The sequence below is a fragment of the Callospermophilus lateralis genome, chromosome 8 (genome assembly GCF_048772815.1).
Source record: "Callospermophilus lateralis isolate mCalLat2 chromosome 8, mCalLat2.hap1, whole genome shotgun sequence".
Taxonomy (NCBI): domain Eukaryota; kingdom Metazoa; phylum Chordata; class Mammalia; order Rodentia; family Sciuridae; genus Callospermophilus; species Callospermophilus lateralis.
In genome coordinates this window covers 93264352-93291058 of record NC_135312.1, presented here as the reverse complement: position 1 = coordinate 93291058, position 26707 = coordinate 93264352, and the positions used below count along the sequence as shown (strand labels likewise).

The window sequence follows — 26707 nt, the reverse complement described above, 5'->3', positions numbered from 1 at the left end:
ACTTCACCTATCCCCTCAAAGCAGGGATTTAAGGAAATAAATCAGTCAATAAGAAGTATCAATCACAATAGTGTAAATTTTACATTAACACTGGAAAAATAAAGGTGAAATTTTTTTCATTAAAATTTTTATAAATTTCTGATACATATGAGCTTTTAAAGGTACTTAGGATGACTTTTTTTCTTTACTCATTCTACATGCTCAAAAAATACTTAAAATTATATATATATTTTTAAAGCACTGTTTTTTTTTTTTAAAAGGTCACATCTTTTAAGCAAGTTGGGTAAGGTGTCCAGGTTTCCTAGGACAGCATGTTTAGTTTAATGTACTGATTTAATTAGGCATTATCTATTGATTCACCTGGAAAAGGGGAAACAAGAACATTTTTAAGAGAATATCATTTTAGTGGTTTTATTTAACAAATGTCATAAATCAAACATACCCAGAAAAAAAGAAATCCTTAAATAAAAGAACAAAGCCACTCATTCTAGTATTCTCTCACTCACAAAAAAACTACCCAAAACTGTTCATGTTCCCTTAACTGAGTACGAAAAAGCATCAAAATATTATACCTGTTAAACATAGAAGACTAGAAATCAAAATAGTTTCATATTCAATATATAGGCACCAAAAACTTCAATTTCCAGCTGTTTTTTCTCTAACTTGTATTATGGATTTAATTACAAGGAGCTTATTCCTACATAATTAATTACTCAATGGTTAGAGTAGATTTTAGCTCAGAATTTCTTAAGGATGATTTGCTATAAATCACTATTCTACCTGCTACTGTATTTCTGCCCACTGTTGCATGTGGCCATAAAGATCATGCTCTGATCAAATAAGTGAATTGTGATCTACTTACATGTTTCAGAGTTGGCAATAGGGTTAAAAGGCACAAGGCTATAATTTGGTAGTAATTTTTCTTACTACTTATTTGTAGAATTCATTGACTTTTGGATCCTGCATTTTTAAATGATTACTAAGAAACTTAAGTTTCCATAGGGGGAAAATTAGGTGAGTTCTCTCCATAAATTTTAGCAGCCTTCAAAGACATATAAACGAACAGCTGGGGCCTTTTAATTACTGGACTTGCAAATGGCATAACTACAATTTACTGTTGAAGACCCTTTTAATTTAATATTTATAGCCATTTCCTCATATTTTCTTTAAAATCTATCAGCATAGCATTTCATTTCTATGCATGGATTAGTAATTCAGAAAACTAAATAGCAAACTGATATATCATACCAGTTCATTTATCTCAATACATATTTTGGAATATAATGGCAATATTAAAAATATCAGTTCCCTCTAAGCTGATAATGCTATATAAGATTTTACATAAAGTTAAATAGTTTTTGTTTTCTTTCTTTCTGAAAAAGTTTCATTGTTTAAACTCCACATACTCAACACCTGACAGGGAAAAGTTGTGTCATATAACATTTATTCCACCAACTTAAAGGAAGTGTCTTATGGAGCTAAACACTAAAAGAATTTAAATAAAAGGCAATAATCTGTATGTACACAAAATGATCATTCTATAAATATTTACATGAGGGAAAAGGTAGAGAATCACTAAAACTGAATTGCTACAGGTAAGAGAATTTTTTCTCAAGACATATTTAGTTAGGAATCATATAAGCTTTTAAAATGAAAATAATTGCAGAAACATAAATATTAATTTTAGTTGTCAGTTCTTACTATTTAAAGGAACCAATAGGTCATAAACAGCCCAAGATTTCAGGAACCAACTATTCAGTTCAGTTTTTAATATCAAATCTTTTTCTTCAGCTCTCATGATGAAATTAAATTTACAGAAGAGATAAAGAGCACGCTGAAAGGTATAAATAAAAATTCCAGTTCATCCTCCTTTATAAAGGCTAGTCAGCCGCTCCAGTTCTTTACAGTTGTCCATGCTCAAGGCATCTGCCTTCCTTCGGAGTCGATCATCGCGGTATACTTTTGCTGCATACTGCATATCTGTTTCTGTTAACAAAGAAAATATTTTGCTAATTAAATAACAATTCACATCAACTGTATAAATTCAAATCATGCTTCATAGAAACCTTCAATACACTTCTATTAGCTTTTTTTAAAAAAAAATAAAGAAATACAAGTTCTATTTTTAAAAGCCATTTTAATAGATTAAATTTTCTCTAAAAAATGACAATTTTACCTAAAGACTAGCATGTAAAACAAAGAAAAGAAACAAGAATAGAAACCTTGTCAACTCATGTCAGAACACTTTACCCTCACTCCTGAACCCAAGTATTTTTTTTTTAAATCACTGCTCTGAAGCATCATCTTTGCCTTTTATCCCCAAAATATCATATGCTATTCAATACTAATGATTGTTCTTATTGTGATGTTTTTGTTACGGTTTCGGATAATCTTAAAATTAAAGTAAAAAAAATTAAAATCTTGCTCTTGGTTTACTCAAACAAATATATAATGTTACTGATGCAACAGAGGAAAAATGCTATTGTTACATGAGCATAATACTGATAGACAACATAAGCACTTCTGAGGTTTCCTCCAGTGAGTGAGTAGCACAGTTACTAATAGGAAATACATGGACTACAAATGAAAATTATCAGGGAAGTTAAGTTACTCTCAGTCCTTCCATTGTTTATTAATACTGCTAAAGGATGGGAGAACTTAGAGTTATGTTAATTTTTAAAAATATAAGTTACTTTGTAGAAAAAAGTGGCCAAGTAGAGGCCACATGGTCAGAACCACATTTCAAATATACTCACTGGTAAAAGTGTAGTATTTCATATGTAATAATCTCCAGAAACAAACTTTATTCAATCAACTGGGCTAAGAATTATTATTCAAACAATATTACTCTATACCTTTTACTTACACATAATAATGTACTTATAAAAGTCATTTGCTGATAACTCTTCCCAAAACTTAGAATTGTTAAACCAAAGTTCACACTGCTAATGAATGACAGAGTCTAGATTCAAGTACAAATCTCCAACTTCTATATTAACATTCTTTTCATCAGAACATTTCAAATTATTGCTTGTATTGTATAAAACACGTATTTTCCAATTTATATATTAGAGAAGTGACTCTGAAACAACTGGCAAAAGAATATCTGTTGGCCAACAATGGTTTTGATGACTTAATTTATAAAACTACTTTCAGGGCTGAGTGTAACAGCCCAGTGGTACAGAACTTCCCTAAATGTACTAGGCCCTGAATTTGATCCCCAGTACTTCAATGAAACAACAACAACAAAAAGATAATTCCTTCTAATCAATGAAGGAGCATTCAATTAATGAACTGAACTCTTCCCATTTTCATCATCATTCAAAGCCCCAAACTTACAAAAGTACTGAATTTCAGTTTTATTTTGAAAAAATCTCAAACCAACACAAAAGAATAGTACAGCAAATATCTGATACTATCATACTGGACCAATTTTTCAGAGTTTGGTCAAATTTGCTTTAATCTTTCTCTCTATGATAAAGGCTGTTGTTAACTGTTCTTGTGGCCTTTTTGCAGAACTACTGAGAATATAATGCCGATATTATACAATGTTTCATTCATACACTTCAGCATTTTTCTGTCTAAACCAGAGCATTCTCTTATATAGACACAATATAATTATCAAATTCAGGATTTTAACTGATACACTACCATTATCTAACATATTATCCATACTCAAATATTACCAGTTGTACCAATAATGTCCTTTATAGGTACCTCTCCCCAACTAGGATCCAATCTTTCTAGTGATGTCTTTTAGTTGTGATGTCTCTCTAGTCTTCTTAAGCCTCAAAGAGCTCTGTCTTTTCTGTTTGCTTGTTTTTGTTTTTTTCTGGGTGCTGGGGTGGAACTCAGGGGCATTTTACCACTGAGTACATCCCTATTCCTTTTTATTTATAGTTTGAGACAGGGTCTTGCTAAATTGCTGAGGCTGGCCTCCAACTTAAAATACTCCTGCCTCAGCCACCATGCCCAGCACAAAGAGCTTTGTCTTTTATTTCATTGACAGTTTTTAATAAGAAAGCTGCTTTGTATTTGAATAGCATTAAAAACATTAAATTAAACTTCCAGTAGAAAATTTAACAAACACACATAAATGCATACCATAAAACTGCAGACAACTTGATTAATGAACAGAATATGGGCTGAAGGATCCTATTAATACTGATCCTGCCAGAGTGCTAACAGATTAAACTAGATTAAGCCAAGCAAAAACACTTAGAATACTATGAAATAAACAATAATAAATAAAATATTGAATACCTATGGGTAAGAAGACATTATGCTGAGTGCTTACTATAGATTATCTGTTCTCGAAAAGGTTAACTGAAATTTAAATAATTTGGTATATATAATATTGTTAGAGCCAGTTATTTTGTGAGGCAATCCCAGAACTGGCATTTTAACTACGATATTCACTTTTTTGACCAAATATTTATTGATAACAACAATAACACAAGTACCACCAAGTCCTTACTGTTAACCAATTACTGGGTTACTGGATAACCACATGTATATAAAACACAATACAGTCATCCCTCAGTATCCATGTTTAATTGGCTCTAGCCCCCCCCCCCCAGATATCCAGATATGAAATGGCACAGTGTTTGAATAAAACCTATGCACATCCTCCTTTATACTGATATTAGGCATTATAAGCACACTACTTATAATGCCTAATATGATAGAAATGCTGTCATTAGTTAGTTATATTGTATTGTTTGGAGAATAACAAGAAATAAAGGCTATACAAGTTTAGGATAGACAGTTTTACCCTTGAATATTTTGATGGATGACTGATTAAATCCACAGATAAGAAACCCTCCACAATAAGGTACTGACTATATTTCATCTAAGTACTGAGCACAGATTAGGTCCCAGGTAATTCCAGAACATTCCTTGAATAGGGAAATCTACAGTGATCAATTCCAAAGACTGAATAAGTTTAAAAATATTAAACATTTCACAAACTTACTTTGCTGTCTTTCTTTCCAGCAATTATTTCGAATATTAGTCACATAATCTTCTTCTACACTCTTTTCTACTTTTTGTAATAACATTCCTTTATATTCATTTTTAAAGTCCTTGTTGACATAGTAAACAACACCCAAATTTTCTGTTTGCATTTTAATGGTTTGCCCTGATCCACTGTAAGAGAGATGATTGTTATTTTAATTAAAATTAGACATACTAATATACTACTATAAAATGAGGTAATAAAAGTTATTAAAAAGTTAATATTAGTAATATTATACATTTTCTCAAATTACCTAAAACTGATTTGATGTTATAAAAAAGTAGCCACACTTTTTTTTTTTTTTTGGTACTGGGGATTGAACTCAGGGGTACTCAACCACTGAGCCACATCCCCAGCCCTTTTTATTGTTTGTTTTGAGACAGGATCTCACTAAGTTGCTTAAGGCCTAGCTAAGTTTCTAAAGCTAGCCTTGAACTTCTGATCCTCCTCCCTCAGCCTCTCCAGTCACTGGGATTATAGGCATGCACCACCATGCCCAGCAAGTAACCACACTTTTAAAGTAATATGCTCTAATAAAGTCCTCTCAATTTTTAGTTAATAAAAGTCTTATACGTAAGAAATGATTAGTTATTTTAAGATCTTGATTCTAATACTATAGAATCACTGCCAATATGATTTTACAAAGTTTCCTTTATACTCAGTATTTTATATTAAAGTTGTCTAGAATTGATGTTGTATTAAATTTCCCTTATGTATTGACCTCTTAAAATCATTTTCCCCTTAATGACACAAATCTACATAAGATCAATTATTATATTTTTATCTTTATGGTATTCTTGATTTTCAGTTTTTGTCCCTAATATCAACATATTTTCTACCATATTAAATTCAAGTTCAAATATATAGAGCACTTCTGTCCTTATCTACAAGTGGAACAGAAACATAAATGAAATCATACAAATTTATCACATATATAGCTATTTTAAAAATCAGATATTTTAATATTTAACTTGTAATAACAGATTTGGCACTTTAAAAGAGCAAAGGAAGGCCCTTTAAAGGAAGGGGGATAAGACAGCAACAATAATTTTTTATAAAACTTTACTTACGATCTGGGATATAAGGAATAAGGAGGATTGGAGACCATCAATTGGCTTAATAATGACACAAGGATCAATACGATAATGGGCATCAGCTGGATAAACACAGAAAAACCTCCCTATAAAAAACCATATAAGAATAACAAATTATAATATAACTAGTGGCCAATTATCCAATAGTTGTTATACATAATTAAGAGGAAGAAAGGACATTTGAGATCATTCAGTATAATACTTTCAAATCTGCCTGATCGGATTCTTTAAATTGTAACTTTCCAGGCACATCATTAGGAGATAGTGATTTGAAAAACACTAATAGAATCTGATCTCACTTTATAGATAACAAAGTCCTTATCTCTCTCACACACATACAATAGAGATTACCAATGTGCTACGGATTGCAAAATATTTTACCTTGGATGTGGGGGTTAAAGATAGAAATTGATGAGTGGCAGAGCTGGGGCATAGGCATTTCAGTTTCTGGTCTAGTGCCCTTTCCAACTTGTGACCTAATTGTTATAGGCAATTAGGCATAACTGCATTACAGAGTAATGCAAAGTTCCTTCTAATTTAAGTATTTTTCAGGATGAATTCTAAATTTATTAGAACCAATAACAAATAGTTATCTTCAAAACATGTATGGTACATTTGTATCCTCTTTAGAATCACAGAACACCAATCTGAAGGGGTTATATTGCCTTAACAACCAATATCATTACCTCCACCCCTGTTCCTACAATATCACAAAGGGACTAGGGACATAGCTCAGGTGGTACAGTGCTTGCCTCACATGCACAAGCCCCTGGGTTCAATCCCCAGCACCACAAACAAACAAAAAACACATGAAAAAATATCACAAAGGGATTTTCTGGTCTCTATTGAACACTTTTGGTTGAAAAAAATATATTACTTCCTAAAACATCTTGCCCTATTTTTTAGATAACTCTAATTGCTTTTCCTAAGCTGAAATTTGCCATTCATTTTTTGATTTTTAATCATATCATACACATACGTCTCCTCTCTCTTCTTCTCTTTCATGTCCACTATGTCGATGCTGATGTTGATGACTATAACCAGCTCGGCCATTTGAAAATGAATGTACACTACCTAGAAAATTAAAACCAAGGTTAAATTAGGGAGAGCAAATATGATAAAAAAATTACATTGTCCTTTACATATATTAATTAATAGGTGTTTATTTTGAGCAATGAATGTTTACTGCCCTCTTTTCTTGTGAGTGAGGTATGGATAGAAACAGGAATAATTCTTTCCCAACTCTGCCTCCTTTAAAGTAAGGCTGAAGTTTCTTACTTATGAAATATATTCTACATATCTAGAAAACTTTTATTATATAGTTGGTTATTTTTACAAACCTTGGATCCTTACTCAGAAACTTTGATTTCTGTATTTAAATGAGTCACAAATACCTCTAGAAATCAAAATATAGCACTCTGAATAATTTTTTAAAAAGCTATTTAATATTCCATAGAATGTGTGCCATAACTTAAAATTTTTCTTGCTAATAGATATCAAATTGTTTTTAAACATGGCGATGAACCAAAATTGGCTATTACTGACAAATTTGGCAAATTAAGCTATGTTGTAACTAGCAAGGAACTGCAAATTAACTATCAAAAACATTCACAAAGGCCTGAAAGATTTCTGATTGTTTATAGCATATTTTCAGTCAAAATTATTAGTTTTAATAATTTTTCAGTAAAAGGAATTATGTATTCAAATATGTCAAAATAAGTTACTTTCTTAGTTAATTAATGTATGTTTATACATCCTCTTTTCTTCAAGGACACTTTGCAAAAATGTCCTATCAATAATGATAATCTTTCTCACTAATATTCAGAGAAGACCACCATGCCAAATTATACTGCTTGTTCACAAAAGATTATCCTGTTTTTGAATAGGATCTTTAACTCAACACATTAAGTAAATGCTGTAAATAAGCCTGGAGCTATAATTTTAACTATCTTAGAGGAGATACTCTCAGGGCTGGGGATATAGCTCAGCTGGTAGAGTGCTTGCCTCCTAGGATTCAATCCCCAGTACCACAAAAAAAAAAAAAAAAAAAAAAAAGAGATACTCTCAAGGAAAATTAATTTCCACATAAAAACTCATAATAAATGTAAGCAGAGTTCACTATTACTTATGTTGGCACTGTAAAATCTATTCATTTAGTGGTCACTACAATATTTCATTTTGATAGCCTAGTTTAAGTTATTATTTCTATCCTAATGTTAAAACAAACAAACAATAACAACAACAACAAAAAAACATGAGTCAGGCATAGTGGTACACACTTATAATCTCATCTACTGGGGAGGCTGAACAGGAGGTTTCCAGTTTTGAGGTCAGTCTGGGCAATTTAGTGAGACCTCATCTCAGGAAAAAAAAAAAAAAGGAGGAAAAAGAAAAGAAAAAGGCAGGAGGAAGAGTGTAGCTCAGTGGTAGAGTACTTGCTTATCATGCACAAGGCCCTGAGTTCAATGCCCAGTACTGGGGGTGGATGGGGAGGGGGCAGCAAACACTTTTATGTATAAAATGTGATAAGACTTTTTACTATTTCATTGGAAATACCTCAATATATACATCCAAATTAGCAAATTTATAATTTCCTTAATAAAATATTTAGAAAGTTCTCCAGAGAACCACTGCCAAATAGTTATCCAGGCTATAGGATACATCTCATAACTATAACAACACTTAACCTGAGACACTGCCACTAGATTTCCTGCTTCCACCCCCACTTCCTTCACCTTTAGATAAAATACTTTAAAATACTCTTCAACTAATTTTTTTAATTCAAGTATGTTCTAGGAAAAAGAGAGGCTATAGTAAAAGTAGTTATCCTAATATTTTTCTCCTACCTTCATGGAAAGCCATCACAGGAATCTAGTACTACGAGAAATGCAGGGGAGAAAGCAGATAAATTTCTAAATAGCCTAATAGGAAGGATCTCTTCTTCATAAAATGTATTTATAATTAATATTAATTTACCTGAAGGAAATCCACCACCAAAAAATATATTAAACAAGTCTTCTGGAGTTATATCAGCTTCACAACCTCTATGGAAATTAAATCTGCCATTGTTTTGGTGATTACATGCTTGGTCTTCACTGCCCGTGAGATCATACTGTTTTCGTTTTTCTGGATTGCTTAAAACAGCATAAGCATTTCCAATCTCTGAAAAAGGAATGAGTAAAAGTTGGTAAGCGAAGTTCTTATTTTATAAAAGACTGACCCATAAGCTACTGTCACCTTAAAAAAATTACTTGCATGGACTGTGACTGTGGCTCAGTGGTATAGTGCTCGCCTAGCATGAGTGAGGCACTGGGATCAATCCTCAGCACCACATAAAAATAAAATAAAGATACTGTGCTCACCTATAACTAAAAAATAAATATTAAAAACAATTACTTGAGCTGGGTGTGGTGGTGCATGCCTGTAATCTCAGTGGCTTGGGCAGCTGAGGCAGGAGGATCACGAGTTCAAAGCAACTTAGCAAGGCGCTAAGCAACTCAGTGAGACCATGTCTCTAAATAAAATACAAAAAAACAGCTGGGGATGTTGGTCAGTGGTTAAGTGCCTCTGAGTTCAATCCCTGGAACCCCTCTAAAAATTTTCACTTGAAACTAATGAAGATTATAAAATACTAACTTTATAATTTGACAAGTATAACATTAAATTATTAAAATTAATTTTTAAAATATTATACATTGTTTGAAATTACATATATTATTATCTTTCTTTTTTATTGTCATCTCTCAATACAACTTTTCATACTTGCCAGGCAAGTCTCCCTACTGCTTTGTAAAAAAAAGGAATGACCATCTACCTTTCCTAATAATTAGAAATATCCTATTCCTAATATTTCCTAATATTCTCTAAAATCTTGTCTCTTCCTTTCTGACTGCCCTACTAGCCATTCATCAAGATTGTTTAAGACAATAATAGCAGCAGTATTTATCATTTATGATGTAGCTATTAATTCTGCACCCCATACCTTACTACATTATCCTTTAACAACTCCACTTTACAGATGAGAACTTTGGGTCTCAAAATGTTAAATTTGCTCAAGGCCAAATTCTTCTCAGCACAATGATATACTTTCACTACTCCATGAAACCTATACCACAAACATTTTATTTTACAGTACTGCCCAGAACGAGCTATTCTTTCACTCTATTTCTGAATGATTTATCTTCCTTAAGACAGTAAACTCCATAAGATAGGGCCTGAGTCTGTTTTTACTGCAATGTCCCAGGATCCAGCATACAGTCTAAATTAATTTTTGAATAATACACATAGTCCTCAGTTTTCCTATCTCATTTTGGTAATTCGTATTTATTTGTAGAGGTTTCTATGTCCCATCTCCTAATCTCAAGTCCAACAAGCAATGGTACATTAGTTATGAGAATGTCTTCTTTTAGCAATTAATAAAAGTTATAATGCTTTGAAGCTAAAAGTAGGAACTACTTTCCTCTTCTCATTCTGACATTAATCATTTCATAAATGCAGCTTACTTCTTTAACTATACTATATGCCACTTGCATTAAATATGGAATATTTAAAAAGAATACTTTTGTGATCTATGTGGTGGCTGCCTTAGGTATTCAAAGAAAACTGATGCTCATTAGGTAGTTGGTTCGAGATAATTACAAATTACACCGAAATTAGTTACACACATATAGTCTGGAACTTTTCCTGATATGGCTTCCTAAAACTGGGATACAGAGATGATAGCTTTCAAGAGATCTGTGAACCTTGCCTGATGAAAAATTAGGTGGAAGGCCATCTACCTGAGGAGATGCTCTCAAATATCCTTCAAATCCTCAAAGAGATCTGTGACTTAGAAATGTAGCCACCACTTGTAATGTTATTTCAATGGAAACCACAATAAGAAAGCAAAATAATGTACTTACAAACAATACACAGTATTAACCCATACCTAAAAAAACAAAGTGTATCTACCCATCTCTGCTAAAGTTGTACTTCCAGTAACGGTATCAGTTTTAGGATTTAACATCAATAAACTAAATTTCATAATGCTATTACTTTTGAAACTATTAATATGTAGGTAACCCAATTCTATTTTTAAAACTTCTCTTTTTTAAAAAAAATTATTTCTAAACATTAAGATATTTAAAAGATATTTGTGAAAGTCATAATCTATACATAATTATATCCATAAAAAAATTTGCTTTATACACTGTGACCAAAGTAATTTTCTATTCATTTATTTTGTGCTACAGGCATAATCAAAAGTTTTTTTTTAACAGTTCCTTATTATCTAAAGAATTAAATCCAACATTTATTTGGTGTTCAAAAGCCTTACAAAATACATTTCTACCTCACTGTCATTAATTACACCAAATGGAATAATATATAAATGGGACTGTATCATAACAATTATGTAAATAGAGCAAAACTTTTTGGAATTGTTTTCAGTCAGCATACTTCTCTAGAGATTGAACTAGGATGTTCTATGTCAGTAACTTCATTCCTTTTTATTAATATAATATTTCATGGTATGAACACAGCACTGTTTGCTCAGCCATTCATCCACTGAATGACATCTGGGTTGTTTCTAGTTTTTAGTTATTGCAAATAAAATTGCAACATACCTTTAAACGTAGGTTTATGTGTACACAAATTTTTATTTCTCATTTCTGATAGTTGTTTCTTATGAAACTTCAAAACTGTTGTACAGAATGTGTCATTTTACATTCCATCAACAATGTATGAGCAATCTATTTTCTGAATACATAGAAGCATTTGGAATTGCCATTATTTTTTTTACTTCAGCCATTACAATGAGTATGCAGTGATACCTCATTTTGGTTTTACTTTGCATTTCTCTAACAGATAATGAATGATGTTGAAAATCTTTTCATACACTTCTTTACTATGTGTATATTAGGTGAAATGTCTCCATCTCTTTTGTCCATTTTCTAGTCTAACAATATTATTTTATTTTTGAGTGTTGGGAGTTCTTTATATACATTCAAGATATTAGAACTTCGGCAGGTATGTGCTTGGTAATTATTTTCTCTTACTTGTAGACTGTCTTTTCATCTTCTTAGTAGAGCAAAGTCTTTAAAAATTCTCAAGTCCAACTGATTAACTGTTCCTTTGAAGAATTCTGCTTTTGGTGTCATCTTAAGAATTATCACTGGTCAGCCCTGGATCCTAAAGATCTATCCCCATAATTTTTTTTTTTTTTTTTTTGCTAAAAGTTAAAAAGTGTTGTTTTATATTTACCTTTGTGATCCACTTGGAGAAACATTTTTTTTGCATAAATTATGGTTTCAGTCAAGGTTATTTATTTATTTGCCTATGGATATGCAACTATTCTAAAATCAATTCTTTAAAAGGCTATTTTTCTTCCATTAAATTGCTCTTGCACCTTTGTCAAAAACCAGGATATATTTTATGGGTCTACTTCTGGATTCTCTATGCTGTTCTATTAATCTATATGTCTATTTTCTTCCAGTACCACACAATTTTGGTTACTATAGATGGACAGTAAGTCCTGAAATCAGGTTCACTGATTAGTCCCACTCTTGTTCTTTCAATAAGTAATTTTAGCTCTTCTGAGTCTCTATTTAAATTTTAGAATAAATATTGCTAACTGCAAAAAGGATTAAGACAGAAATTGTGATAAATCTTCATACCAACTTGGAGAAATCTGGCATGTTTTCTATGTTCAATTTTCAGGTACATGGTATTTTGCTTCATTTATTTAGGTCTTCTCTGATTTCTTTCATGAATATCATGTAGCTTTCACCATAAGTTTTACTAAATTTTCAGACAAGCATTTACTTTTTAATTAGTGATTGTGAATGTTAATGAATTTTAAATTTCAGTGTCTCCAAGTTGCTAGTATATAGAAATACAATTGATTTTTATGTTTATTTTGAATTCTGCAATCTTATGAAATTCACTTTTTTTTTTTTGGTACTGGAGATTGAACCCAGGGCCTTAATGCGTGCACTCTACCAACTGAGCTATATCCGCAGCCCTGAAATTCACTTTTATTAGGGGGGTTTTCTGTAGACTGCTTGTAAATAGTTACAATTTTCTCTCTTACTATATCTAATCTGTAATCCTCTTATTTCTTCTTCATATCTTAATGCAATGGCTAGAAATCCCAACACTTAAATTGAATATGAATAGTAAGAGGGCACATTTTTCCATCACTAAATATGTCAGCTATAGATGTTCAGGAATTAGTCTTATATTAAATTGAGGTAGCCCCCTTCTATTCCTACCTTTCTGACAGTTTTTGTCATGAATGGGTGCTGAAATTTTTCAAATAACTTTACTGCAACGAATGATATAATTGTAGGGTTTTTTCTTCTTTCTTTAGCCCATTTACACAGCGATTTTATTAATTTTTTAAATTTATATATAATAGCGAAATGCATTACAATTCTTATTACACATTTAGAGCTCAATTTTTCATCTCTGGTTGTATACATAGTATACTCACACCAATTCGTGTCTTCATACATGTACTTGGGATAATAATGATCATCACATTCCACCATCATTAATTACCCCATGCTTCCTCCCTTCCCCTCCCACCCCTCTGTTATTATTACTATTATCATTATTATTTTGGTGGTTCTGGGGATTGAACCCAAGGTCTTACACATTTTAGGTAAGCACTCTACCACTTAGCTACATTCCTACCTGGTAGATCACATTAATGTTCATATAGTGAACAAAATTTGCAACCTTAGAATAAACCCCACTTGGTGTTGTAGTGTATAGTTCTTTTTTAATATTGCAGTATTTTAATAAGCATGTTTGGGTTTATTGTATAAATGAGATTAGTCTGTAAATTTCTTCTTTTGTAGTGTCTTTGACAGGTTTTGACAGCAAGGTAAAATATTTTGTCAAATGAATTGAGAAATATTTTCTCCTATATTCTCAGAGAAAATATGTAGAATTGCTTTTAATTATTCTCTAAAAATTAGGTAGAATTTTCTAATAAAAGCATCTGAGCCTAAAGATTTCTTTTTTAGAAGTCTTATAAATTTAATTTACTGAAAAGTTCTATAGGATTATTCACATTTTCTATTTCAGTTGTTATTATTTTTTATTCTTGATAGAATTGATCCACCACATCTAACATGCAAGTTTGTATATGTAGAAGTATATTACTCTTATTATCCTTTAGATGTCTGCAGAGTCTGTGACGATATTCATGTTTCTGACAGCATTTCTGATGGTGGTCACTTCTAGCCTCTTTTTTTCTGTCAGTATGTCAATTTTGTTGATCTTTTACACTACTGGTTTTCACTACAGTTATTTTGTTTCCAATTTTATTGATTCCCATTCTTACTTCCTTTCTTTTTCTTGCTTTGGGTTTATTTTGCTTTTATTTTTTTAATTCTTTGAGGTAGAAACAAAGAATTGATTTGAGACTGTTCATCTTTTCTAATATATACATTTAGCATTTTCTAATATGTAAATTTTGCATATAAATTTCCTCTTAGCATTGCTTTAGCTGATCCTCTCAAATTCTGGTATTTGTATTTTTATTTAGTTCAATTTATTTAGTTCAATTTTCCTTTGAGACTTCCTCTTTGACCCACAAGTTATTTAGAAGTACACTGTTCAGCTTTCAAATGACTAGACATCATCTTATTTTGTTAACTGATTTTTCTTTGATTCCACTGTGGACATACAATGTGTTCGTGATTTCAATATTTTATCAGTTAAGATTTATTTTCTTCTTATTTTTTCTTTTGTTAAATAAATGTATGGGACTGAACCAGGGGCACTTTACCACTGAGCTACATCCCCAGCCTTTATTGTTTTTTTACTTTGAGATAAGGTCTTGCTAAGTTGCTCGTGGTGTCAACTAAGGTACTAAACCTGACCTCAAATTTGTGATCCTTTTTCCTCAGCCTTCCAAGTTGCTAGCATTGCAGGTATTCACTACCGTACCTGGCTGTGAAGGTTTAATATGACCCAGGAAATGGTGTATTTTGGTCTATATTCCATGGGTACCTGAAAAGAATATGTAGTCTGATATTGTTGGATAGTGTTCTATAAATACCGACTAGATGTTGTTGGGCAATGGTCATGTTTAGTTATTCTATAGCCTTACTGATCACTGTCTAATTGTTCCATCAACTGTTGATAGAAAGGGGTTGAAGTCTCCAACTGTAACTGTGAATTTGTCTATTTGTCCTTCTAGTTCTATGAGTTTTGGCTTTACATATTTTGCAGCTTCGCTTCTTAGTGTATACACATTCATATTATAATGTCTTTTTGGTAGATTCATGCTTTTATCATCATATAATGTACACCTCTGGTAATTTTTTTACTCTATAAAAACTCCTTAATATCCACAGTGCATATACTATAATCCCAGCTAATTGGAGGCTGTGGCAAGAGGACTGCAAGTTGGAGGCCAGCCTGAGCAACTTTAGGGAGACCCTGTCTCAAAATAAAAATAAAAGGGATAAGGATGCAGCTCAGTGGCAAAACACTCTTATACTGGGGGGGAAAAAAAAAGAATATACTAACTTCTACTTTAATATTTACATATCTTTTTCAATCTCTTTACTATTATGAACAAAGAGATTTTGTTACAGACAATATTTAGTGACCTTGTGTTTTCTTAATTCACCCTGCTAATCTGTTTTTTTTTTTTTTTTTGGTGGTGTTAGGGATTGAACCCATGTACATGAAGGCAAGCACTTTACCAACTGAGCTATATCCCAGCCCACCAATTTATCTTTTAATAGATACATTTCGATTATTTACATTTAAGAAAATTACTAGTAATTAGGCCTTATGTCTGTCACTTACTTTTTGGTTTTTCCTTAGTTCTTGTGAGTTACCATTTTTTTAGAATTCCATTTTGATTTGTCTCTAGTGTTTTCTGAGTGTTTTTCTTCTAAACGGCTCTTTAATGGTTGCTTTGGGCATTATACACATAACATAATAATTTTATTACTTAGAAGTATAGAACCCTTATTTCTCTTCACTTCATCTTTTCCCCTTTGTAACACAATTGTCTTATGTATCTTGTTTACATTTATTTTATATACTTTTATCTGTCTATGAGGCTGTGTCTTTTTTTTTTCCCCAGTGCATTCTTTGTTGTTCAGATTGGACAATTTCCATTTTTCCATTTTCTAGCTCATCAGTTCTTTCCTCTATCCATCCTATTGTGGTTATTTCAATTATTGATAGTTTTTATTTAATTGTAATATTCCATTTTCTTCTTTCTTTGTTGAGATTATTTATTTTTTGCTTGTTTCTGGCTTATTTATAATTACTCAGTGAAATGTTACTTTGAAATCCTTACTGGGGGGGCTGGGGTTGTGGCTCAGAGGTAGAGTACTCGCCTACCATGCATGAGGCACCGTGTTCAATCCTCAGCACTACATAAAAATAAAAGACATTGTGTCCACCTATAACTAAAAAAAAAATGTTTAAAAAAAAATCCTTACTTAGCAGTTATAACTTTTCCGTCATCTTCATGTAGGTATCTCTTGATTAACTTTTTCTTGAGATCCTGGTTCTTGGAATAACAAGTGACTTTCAGTTGAAATATTTATATTGGCTATTATGAGATTCCGGGTCTAATTTGAACTTTGTGTTTTAACTGTATTCCTCTGACAGCACTCTGGGAGAGTAAGGGGGAACATGATCTCATTACTTTCAGGTAGAAATATTAGTTTAGGCTTCCCTCTTGGACTCTGATGACAATCCAAGCAGGGCATGGGGGAGCCCCTCATTACTGCTGAGTGGAGCTGGAATTTCCAGTTTCCCATGAAGACTCTACTTATGTCTACCTGATTAGGAAGAGAAAGGCTGCCTCATTACTGCTCTCTATGTACTTCAGTGATACCATAAGTATATGGCTTTGTTACCTCTAGATGGTGGGGGAAGTCCTAGCAATCCACTATGCCACATCTAATACCACCCCAGTGGGAAGGACAATGATCACCATTGAATCTGTAGGTAAGGGCAGAAGTCCTGAATCCCCTAAGTTATCTCTACTAACACTGTGAGGAAAGAATGGGAAGAGTGAAAAAGTTGGGAGCTTTTCTTACTGCCTAGCACAGGTGAAATTCCAAGCTCTCAACTCATCTGTCTGTCACCACCCCTGCAGGGGGGAGTGGGTGTTAGAGCATCTCATTACAGCACGGAGATGGTGGGTGGTCTGGGGTCTCTACTTAGCTTTGGCCATTATGGATTAGATTAAGGTCAGATTTGTCTGCTATGGAGTTACTATTATTTTTCTTTCTTGGCTGTCCCTTTCCTGGTCATTTGGCGGAACAACAACAACAACTTTTACGGGGCTTTTTTTGGTCTATACTCATTGGTGTTTGGGGGTTACCTGATCCTCCAACACCCAACCTGGAATACAAGGGACAAAAAAGAAATAAACACCTAAGCAGTTCACTGCCATGTTATTTTTTCTAGATATTATTAAACTCAAGACCTAATACAAGCAACAGCACCTGATTCATAAATATTTTTCAAGAAAGCACTTAAGCAATTAATGCCCTGTTACTGAGTTCACATAGATGCTAATAGGCAGAGGTACTATTCAAATAATCTCTGAAATACTTGAGAGTCAGAGATAATATAAACTGGTTGTCTTTTTGTTTGTGTTGGCGGTGCTGAAGATCGAACTCAGGGTTTTGCACATGCTAAGCAAGCATTCTATTACTGAGCTACGTCCTAAGCCTGAGCATGTTTTAATGGCATCTATGTCAGCGAGAAAGGTAATATAAAAAAACTGAATATATTTAGATATATTGGGAAAATCACTCTATATGTAAATAAAATCTTTGCTGCTTATGAAAACTTACAATCCTAATTGGAATGATCAAACAGCCACATATAGTACACTTACCTTGAGAAATCTTTTATTTTCAAAGCTTCACAAAAACATACAAATGAAACATCTATTTTAATTCCCTAAATCAATTACTTCTTCCTGTTCTTGGAGAAGATGCAAATCAAGTGGTTTCCATTTTTTATAAAATAATCTTTCCAAAAGCTATCAATCTACACTTTTAACTTTCATATAAAAGAAATGCATATTGCCTCTACTTATAGATAGAACAGTTTGGGCTGGGGATGTGGCTCAAGCGGTAGCGCGCTCGCCTGGCATGCGTGCGGCCCGGGTTCGATCCTCAGCACCACATACAAACAAAGATGTTGTGACCGCCGAAAACTAAAAAATAAATATTAAAAAAAAAAAAGAACAGTTCGATATTCCAACACCAAGTTAAGATCAAATGAAGTAAGATGATTCAGAAAGTAATGACAAAAATCCTTTGTGCTAAATTAACGAAACCTGTCATTTCTGTATGATGATACTAGCTGAATGATGTTCAAACTATATGTGCTAACCCAAGCATCTATAGATTACAACTTGGGTTTTCTATCTAGTTTCTACTTATCAGTCAATTCCCAATTCTGATCCTCTTTGGGACTAATAAATTGGCATGCTGGCTTACAGATAATCTCTTGTGTATTGAATAATGTAAACCTCTCCCCTAGAGATAAATCACCTTTCAGCATGTTGATAAGTTTCTCATTTTGCAAAAAAGAGCATTAAAACTCTGAAAGACACCACTCCTAAGCACAACCACCTTTGCAAAATCCTGTTGAACTGGATGTAGTAGTACATGACTGTAATCCCTACTACTGAGAAGGCTAAAGCAGGAGGATTGCCAAGTTCAAGGCCAACCTCAGCAATTTAGTGTCTAGTGTGCTTTAGGCCCTGGGTTTCATTCCCAATACTGTAAAAAACAAATTAAAAACAAATAAAAACAGCCCACTGAAAATCTAGGTGGCTTCGTGGTATGACATTTATGCAGCTCATCTTTAAAGTGCAACTCCAGTTGTAGAAATATAGGTGCATACACTTAGTATTAGTCAAAGACTATAATGCTAATATGACTTCAATTTAGAAGTGGGAGAAATAAAATATTTAATGTTCTTAACATTAATGAAGAATTAATACTGATATCACCTAACAAATCCCAAACATGCAAATAATCCATTGTCAAATATTTTTAAGATTTTAAAATTAAATGTTCTTATAATGTGGAACTTTTAAATTGGGAGTAACATGCTAATAAATTATTTAAAGATGTCAGTGATTTTTCTGGTTAACTGCTATATATGTGAAATACATTTTGTTTACTAAAATTTAAAAATTTAAATGTAAAAATTATGCACCTGCAATAAAACAAATTAAATATTTATTCTACTTGAAAATTTTACCAAAAATTTCCCAACTTTTTGTACTATTGAATGAGAAATTAACCCAAGTGCTATTATCTGTGTTATTTCTGTTTAATAACATAAGGTCTACATTTGCAAGACAGAAAATAACAGCCCTATTTTCTGGATCCATTCTTTAGATAACTGACAGAAGTATGATTGTTAATGTTTCTGAATAAAGGAACTTTTCCTGTACTTTCAACATGCCACTTTTAATTTAAGGAAACAAACTGAGAAGGCTCTCCCTGTCACTGTGGTATTTTACTTTCACCAGCACCACTTTGGCAGTGCTTTTATTGGAACACATTAGTAATTCCCAAATGTATTTTCTTGGCAACTTCCTCCAAGAAATAAAACTATTTTGTAAACAATTTTAATAGTATTTTTATGAAAGACCAATTGAGTCTTCCACCTTTTCAAAACACTAAAAAAAGATTACCTCCTTTCTATTATTCTAACGCCCCATCATTTTATTGAAAACATAATACACCTATTCTAACACCTCAAATTCACACAAAAAATCACAAATTTAAGCATTTTTACTATAAATTATTAGTGAACTACAAATAAGTTGTAACAAAACACAAAATTATAAAATAGTGCTGACACTATTTACCAAATTGACCAAAAAACAAAAAAGAACCTGAAAGAATATTGAGAAATAAAATAAAGAAAAAATGAATTGTAGGAAGGAGAAAAGAAACCATTTTTTAAAAAGTAGAAGAAAATCACATCAGAACTACATACAAAGACTGCAAAAGTGGCTGGGTTTAATAGAAATATAAGAATACTACAGAGAGAGCTATTCTAACCAACACCTGAATTCTAGACAGTCTATAGCAAAAACTCAAAACTACATTTTGCTTTTAGTTGACTTTAGAACCAGATGGCAATATGCTAAAAGTGCATGCAAAATTATCACTCTACTTATTCACAGTAAACTAGAAAGCATGCATGGATACCTAAAAAAGTTACTTTGGACTATGTCAAAACTGGCACTTAGATTTTGTGAAGCCAAATCTGCACTTGTTTGACTCTACATGAAATAAGTTGATACTAAAGTTTTAAAGGGTTTGCAGACCCATGCTTATGCTGATTTCTAAACGCACCAGTCCAAAAGCAGAATTTAATATTCTGAAACACTGTCAAGTAAAATCTAAAAAAGCTTAGTAAAGTTGCTTTAAAAAGTTTACTTTACTTTTAAAAGCATCTGTTGCTCCAGGTGCATGGTTTTTGTCTGGATGAAACTTCAAAGCAAGCTTTCTATAAGCTTTTTTCAAATCTTCATCACCAGCATCTTTTGTAACTCCAAGTACTTCATAGTAATTTTTACATTTGTTAATGCTGTAAACAAGAAAGTGTATTACAATGTAAATTTCAAGAAAGAATGTCATATATATCTCTAATTTTCAATTTATTAAAATAGTATAAAGAACTATCTGAATTGTTTTCTCAAAATCTAATGATGGCTTATCCCTTTAAGGGTTGGTTTGCTTCATTCTCTTGACTGGTCATAGACCATTCCTCCAATCTCTTCTCAGTCTAAGGAGAATGATCCATGAGAATGTCCTTAGTGCAATTTATCACAACTAAAGAGAAGTAAAGCAAAGAACATAACTGTAGATGAAGGACAGCACATTCATTGTAACTAAAATGGAAGAGTAAGAACAATTTATAGTACATTTTGATGGATTAAAAAAAAATTCCAAAACTGCCCAAAAGTATGTCAAAGCTAAAAATAAATATACATTACATTCCAAGAATTTTGTTACTGCATAATGTAATCTAATGAAGTATCAGTGCAACAGTTTAGGTATGTAAATCAAATAAGTATCCTATGGTTTATTCCTGAAGGTACATTAATTCAGCATGATTATGCTAATGAGAATTTATCTGAAACTCTATGAAGAAGACACTGGGTCTTTTGTAGATAAAATACAACAAGGGACTAAAAAATGTTTGTTACACTTCATTTCCACTGTGATGAGCACACTCCTAAAGATGATTTATATAATGTATACCTGAAAGATGAAATAGACTTAAGCCTAGAGTACTTAAAGTACATTAATAGCTGAAAAAGAATACTCTATACTCTGAATGGAGTAAGACTGTTAAGTACCTTGGTATGCCAGCATTATCACACATCCGGAGTTGTAGGTCAGTGGTAGAGTGTACACAGCATGTGTGAGGCTCTGAGTTCAATCGCCAACATCAAAAGAGACATGGTACAGTTTCAAAATTTTTTGTACTTTGCAACTTTAGTTGTGTTCCATGTATGTATGTCTTGACAGTAGTAGTAATGGGTAAAATAATCTGAGGCATAATTGGTCACAGGTAACAAAAGAACTTCAAAGACTGACTCAGAAAAGACACAAGGCTCATCTTTTTAAATAACTACTAAACTACTTGCCATCACAGTGCTTGTTACATGGAAGGTTCTCAGATATTTTTTTTTAAGTGAATGAGCCTTAGCTCTCCTTTAACAATGAAAGCATTCATTCTCTGTTATATGAACTGAGGTGTTGGCAAGGGGCAGGAGGGGGATGAGTGGGAGAAGGCATTATATATAAGAGTATAGAAATGTATAAAATTTTTATAATCACACCAACAAGAATCTGTTATACCACCTTCTTTATTAAATTAATAAAAATTAAAATTCTATTTTTTTCTACTTTAGATACTTAAAATATAAACACAAGTCAGTTTTACTTCAAAAACACAACACTTCTTCTATTCAGTCAATCATACTTAATTGAATAGCAACTATGCCCCAATGTTCTAGGCACTTGAAATACATTAGTAAACAAAACAGAAATCCTCACCTCTGGAGACTCATTTTCTTAGATATGTATAGCAACTATTTAACAGGAAATAAAGAGGGGAGGGCGGCACTCACCCTAATACCTACATCCATGGTTACCTAATACCTATGTCCATAAAGCTTGAAAAATTATTTTAAAACCTGACTTGAATTTCTTTTAGAGGCAAAAATCTAACCCAAAATTAATGTGATGCATAATTCAGTCTTCATTTATCCAATTTGGGTGAAGAGTTGCATGTTTTGCTGTCAAAGTGTTGCTACTTGTATATGGTATATGGGCTGCTGCTTCAGATCCTGCTGTTATATAATGTCTATAATTATCATTAATTTTCTAAAAGATGAATAATTCTAAGTTCCAAACTATTTGGTCACAAAGATTTCATATAAAGAATTAAAGGAGTTTTATTGTGCTGATTATTTTATACAAATTACTTCATTTATTATTACTATTCCTATTTTTTTAAATATTTATTTTTTTTTTTAGTTGTAGTTGGGATACAATACCTTTATTTTATTTATTTTTATGTGGTGCTGAGGATTGAACCCAAGGCCTCTCACATGCTAGGTGAGTGCTCTACCGCTGAGCCACAACCCCAGCCCCTACTATTCTTATTTTGCCAATGAGGAAATCAAGGCTTTGAGTGGTTGAATAAGTTGTCTAAAGTCACACAGCCAAGTAATAGATGAGCATAAGGATTTATTTAACAAAAATTTACTGACCATTTACTTTTAGCTAGGCACTGTTTCAGATGCTACAATGGTGAATAAACCAGTCAAAAAAAAAAAAGTCTCTAGTCTCATTAACATTAGAAATGGGAAAGGATAAGCAAGAAATAAATACATAAGTAAAATATAAAGTATATCATATTGTGATAAACATTTGGAGAAAAATGAAGGGGTAAAGAGTAATATAAAACAAAGGGATAAACTTGCTATGGTAATTTATTGTTGGTACTGGGGATTGAACCCAGGGGTGCTTTACCACTAAGCAACATCCCCCAGACCTTTGTTTCTATTTTGAGATAGGGCCTCACTCAGTTGCTTAGGTCCTGGCTAAATTGCTAAGGCTGGCTTTGAACTTGTGATCCTCCTACTTCAGCCTCTGGAGTAGCTGGGATTACAGGCATGTACTGCCAAACCGGCTAATCTTGCTATTTTAAAGAGGGTAATTGGAGAAGCCTCACAAATAATGATTCTGTTTGTTTGATTTTAAAATCTTGCTGTCTCAGAACCAGAATAAAAAAGACAAAAGAGCCCCTTCAGACTCCACAGTGACTCTCCTCTCCCTTTCCACTTCCTTCTTACAATCATTACTTAAGCAGACTCTCTTCCCTCCTAGATATTTACAAATATTCTTTCTTGATGGCCGGAATGCTCCATCTCTGCCTTTGTTTTGGCAATTTATTACTGAATCCAGGGCCTCAGGAATGTCAGGCAAGCACTCAGTTACTGAGCTACATTCCCAGTCCTTTTTATTTTGAGACAGGGTCTCATTTTATTGCCTGAACTAGCCTCAAACTTGCAATCCTCCTGTCTCACCCAGCCCTACTATTTTTCTTAGTTAGTTTCTACAACTTCTTCAGACCTCAGTTTAATTCTTTTTTCCCAAGATACTGATAAACACTGAATAAACCTAAATACTTAGGTTTGGTGCCTCTCTTAAATGCTTCCAAAGCCCTCTAAATTTAGTTTTATCCCAATAATTACCACAATGTATTGCCTGTTTACTTTTCTGACTACTCTTCTAGAATAGAGGCTCTTTTAAAGGCAGCAATTATGTCCTGTTCTCTATATGTGTTGGATGATTGGACAGACAGGATGGATGGAGGGATGGAAGCATGCTCAGATGGAATGGACAGGTAAAAAGAACAGAAATGGTGATGAATGCTATAGTGAAATGTAGCTGCCAACAGAGTCAATTTGGAATAGAGAAGAAGCAGTTAAAAGCAGACCGTGCAATAAGAAACAGAGCTAAGAATACAGCAGAACTACCTGAATGCAGAAAAGATAGTGATAAACACTGAAAAATCCTAAAGCCATTACAATTTGACTTGAATATATAAGAGGTTTAATTATATTCCAGATTAACACTCTAAAATTGTTTTGTTGATAGTTCCTGAGCACAAAAGGTTAAGCAATGGAAAAAGCCAACTGGGGAGAGGGTTGATAGATTGTATAGGAAAAAATAGGATATAATTCTCAATGTTCTAGATATACCTCATAAACCTAAGACTTGACAAGAGAGAAAGTCTAGACAGGAAAAACAATTATTTCACTAATTCTTAGCTGTATCCAGCTCCACCATATCTTTCCTGCTGTTAATTTTTCATGACATATTGGAAGAAAAATTCTTGAGAAGCCAGAACAAAGATGTAAAGTCGCTAATGGACGAGATGACGACTACGTATTTCAAACAATGCTCCCAGTACACTTCATTCACCTATTTTTTCACATCTGAATAAGAATTACCATTCACATATCTACTTTCTTAGTGTTGTTCATCATGATCTTTCTCACCATCCTATGTATTTGTCACAATTTTTACAGTCTGCTCTTTTCTGAAAGATTAGAACCTTCTTCAACCTTACCAAAGAATAAAAAATAAATTAAAAAGGGGTAACTCACACATGCATGCTCTGTCTTTTGCCACATGATGCCCCGTGCTGCTTTGGGACTACGCCAGCAAGAAGGCCATCAATAGATACAGCCTCTCAACCTTGAACCAGAACCATAAACCAAAATAAACCTCTTTTCTTTATAACATAAAAAAAGTGAAACACAGGGACAACCCATTACCTATTTTGGAAGGGAATATTGCACAAGGCCAAAAAGATCTGCATGGAGATAAATAATGAGAAAAGTATGTCTAGTCCAGCCTTTATGTGAGTGAGAAAGGAGGGTCATCTTTCAATTTTCTTTTTTTATGTGTTATACCTGATTATTTAAATAGGCTCCAAATTTAACTGGTGTTGGAGGAAATACTTATTTCTGAGACAAAGGATTATTTTACAAGTTTAGCAAAATGACTTATTTTCTTTTCATTTAAAGAAATAGAGCGTAAACCAAATCTTAAAATTCAAATCCCTATAATTCTACTAAATTAAGAGTTGTACAGAAATGTTCTTAGATAAATATAATAGCTCTATTAATGATTTCATGCTAATCTTATACTTTTAAATAAAGATGGTCTTTTTCAATTATATATTAATAGCTTGTTCAAATAAGATCCATGATACTTTCCTCAATTATTTTTTAATATTTTGACTCAAAAACAACAAATAGAGGTTAATTTCACAGTATACTAAGTTATAAAATTTTTCTTCAATCTTACTATAAGGTAGCTCTTACTTATGCAATGAATACAGTATTATTGCATGGCTTCTCCCTATTGAGTCAAATTGTCACTGAGCAACTTATTTGCACAATCGTACTCACCAACAAGGTAACATGCTTTTGTGAGAAAAATCCCCTGTGTATAGGTAAAACAAAACACAAAACCTTACAGCATGTGTTTGCTTTTCTGTTCCTCACTAAAGCAACGCTTATGAAAACTAACACAATGAATAAGTACTATATGATTCAGCAAAACAACTTTTTTTTACTTTATAAATTTTTAAAATTTGTTTTAATTAGTTATACATGACAGTAGAAAGCATTTATGCACTTTGATATATCATACATTAATGGGGTATAATTTCTCATTTTTCTGATGGTACATGTTGTAGAATCACATTGATCATGCAGTCATTTATGTACATAAGGTAATAATATCTGTTTCATTCTACTATCCTTCCTATCCCCCAATCCCCTCCCCTCCCTTCACTCCCCTTGCAAAGCAACTCTTAAGTAAGATACTGACTTAAATATTTTGAGTAAGCCTGGGATGCTCCTAAAAGAATGTTCCAACCACATCAGTCCTAAAGGGAAAAAATACATATTTGTTAAATAAAAGAATATAATAAAATTATTGAGTTAGAGAATAAATCTCTAATACAGATATAATACTAAACTAATTTTACTACCTAAGAGGAATTCATGGCCTCAAAGTGTCTGCACCTTCAATGATAAATCAGCAATCTTTCCATTCCCTTTGCTTTCTTCTTTGCATACATCTCATACTTCTACTACACCGCTCAAGCTTTCAACCTCTCTCTTCTAACTCTTAGAAAACAGAATAGAAGCCATCAGACAAAAACTCCCTCAATATTTTATGTCTGTCTTCCAACTCTGATAACACAGAGTATATCTACACCCACTATCATCTTTTATTCTTCTAATCTCAGGATGTAACTAGCCCCACCTAAAACCAAGACCTTTGGATTTAGGAGAAACATACACATATAAAATCAATCAATACTGAAACGAAGGTATAAAATATCTCTTCCTTACTTATTTCTAACACACTTTGGGCTACTCCCACCCTCTGACATTAGGGTAGAAGAGATGAAGAAATAAAGATTTTTAAAACTAACAACAGATTTAGAAGATTATTTATTCCCCAAAACTTTGAACTACAGTTTTCTC

At 32.6% G+C, this 26707-nt stretch overlaps 1 protein-coding gene across 4 annotated transcripts in view; it reads right to left on the bottom strand.

The window, feature by feature from the left end:
• Nucleotides 1–397: 397 nt before the first annotated feature.
• The window catches only part of Dnajb14 (DnaJ heat shock protein family (Hsp40) member B14), a 42717-nt gene continuing 16407 nt past the window's right edge, over nucleotides 398–26707 (bottom strand). For 2 of the 4 annotated variants that reach the window (XM_076864670.2, XM_076864673.2), the window contains 6 exons: nucleotides 20561–20706; nucleotides 9088–9273; nucleotides 7091–7185; nucleotides 6088–6197; nucleotides 4976–5148; nucleotides 398–1986 (listed from right to left, as the gene is read on the bottom strand). In XM_076864670.2, the coding sequence (XP_076720785.1) occupies nucleotides 1862–1986; nucleotides 4976–5148; nucleotides 6088–6197; nucleotides 7091–7185; nucleotides 9088–9273; nucleotides 20561–20706 (835 nt within the window). In that variant the 3' untranslated portion in view covers nucleotides 398–1861. Of the gene's footprint in view, nucleotides 1987–4975; nucleotides 5149–6087; nucleotides 6198–7090; nucleotides 7186–9087; nucleotides 9274–20560; nucleotides 20707–24818; nucleotides 24900–26020; nucleotides 26101–26707 lie in introns of those variants that run through there. The other 2 variants (XM_076864672.1, XM_076864671.1) reach the window with 2 other exon arrangements.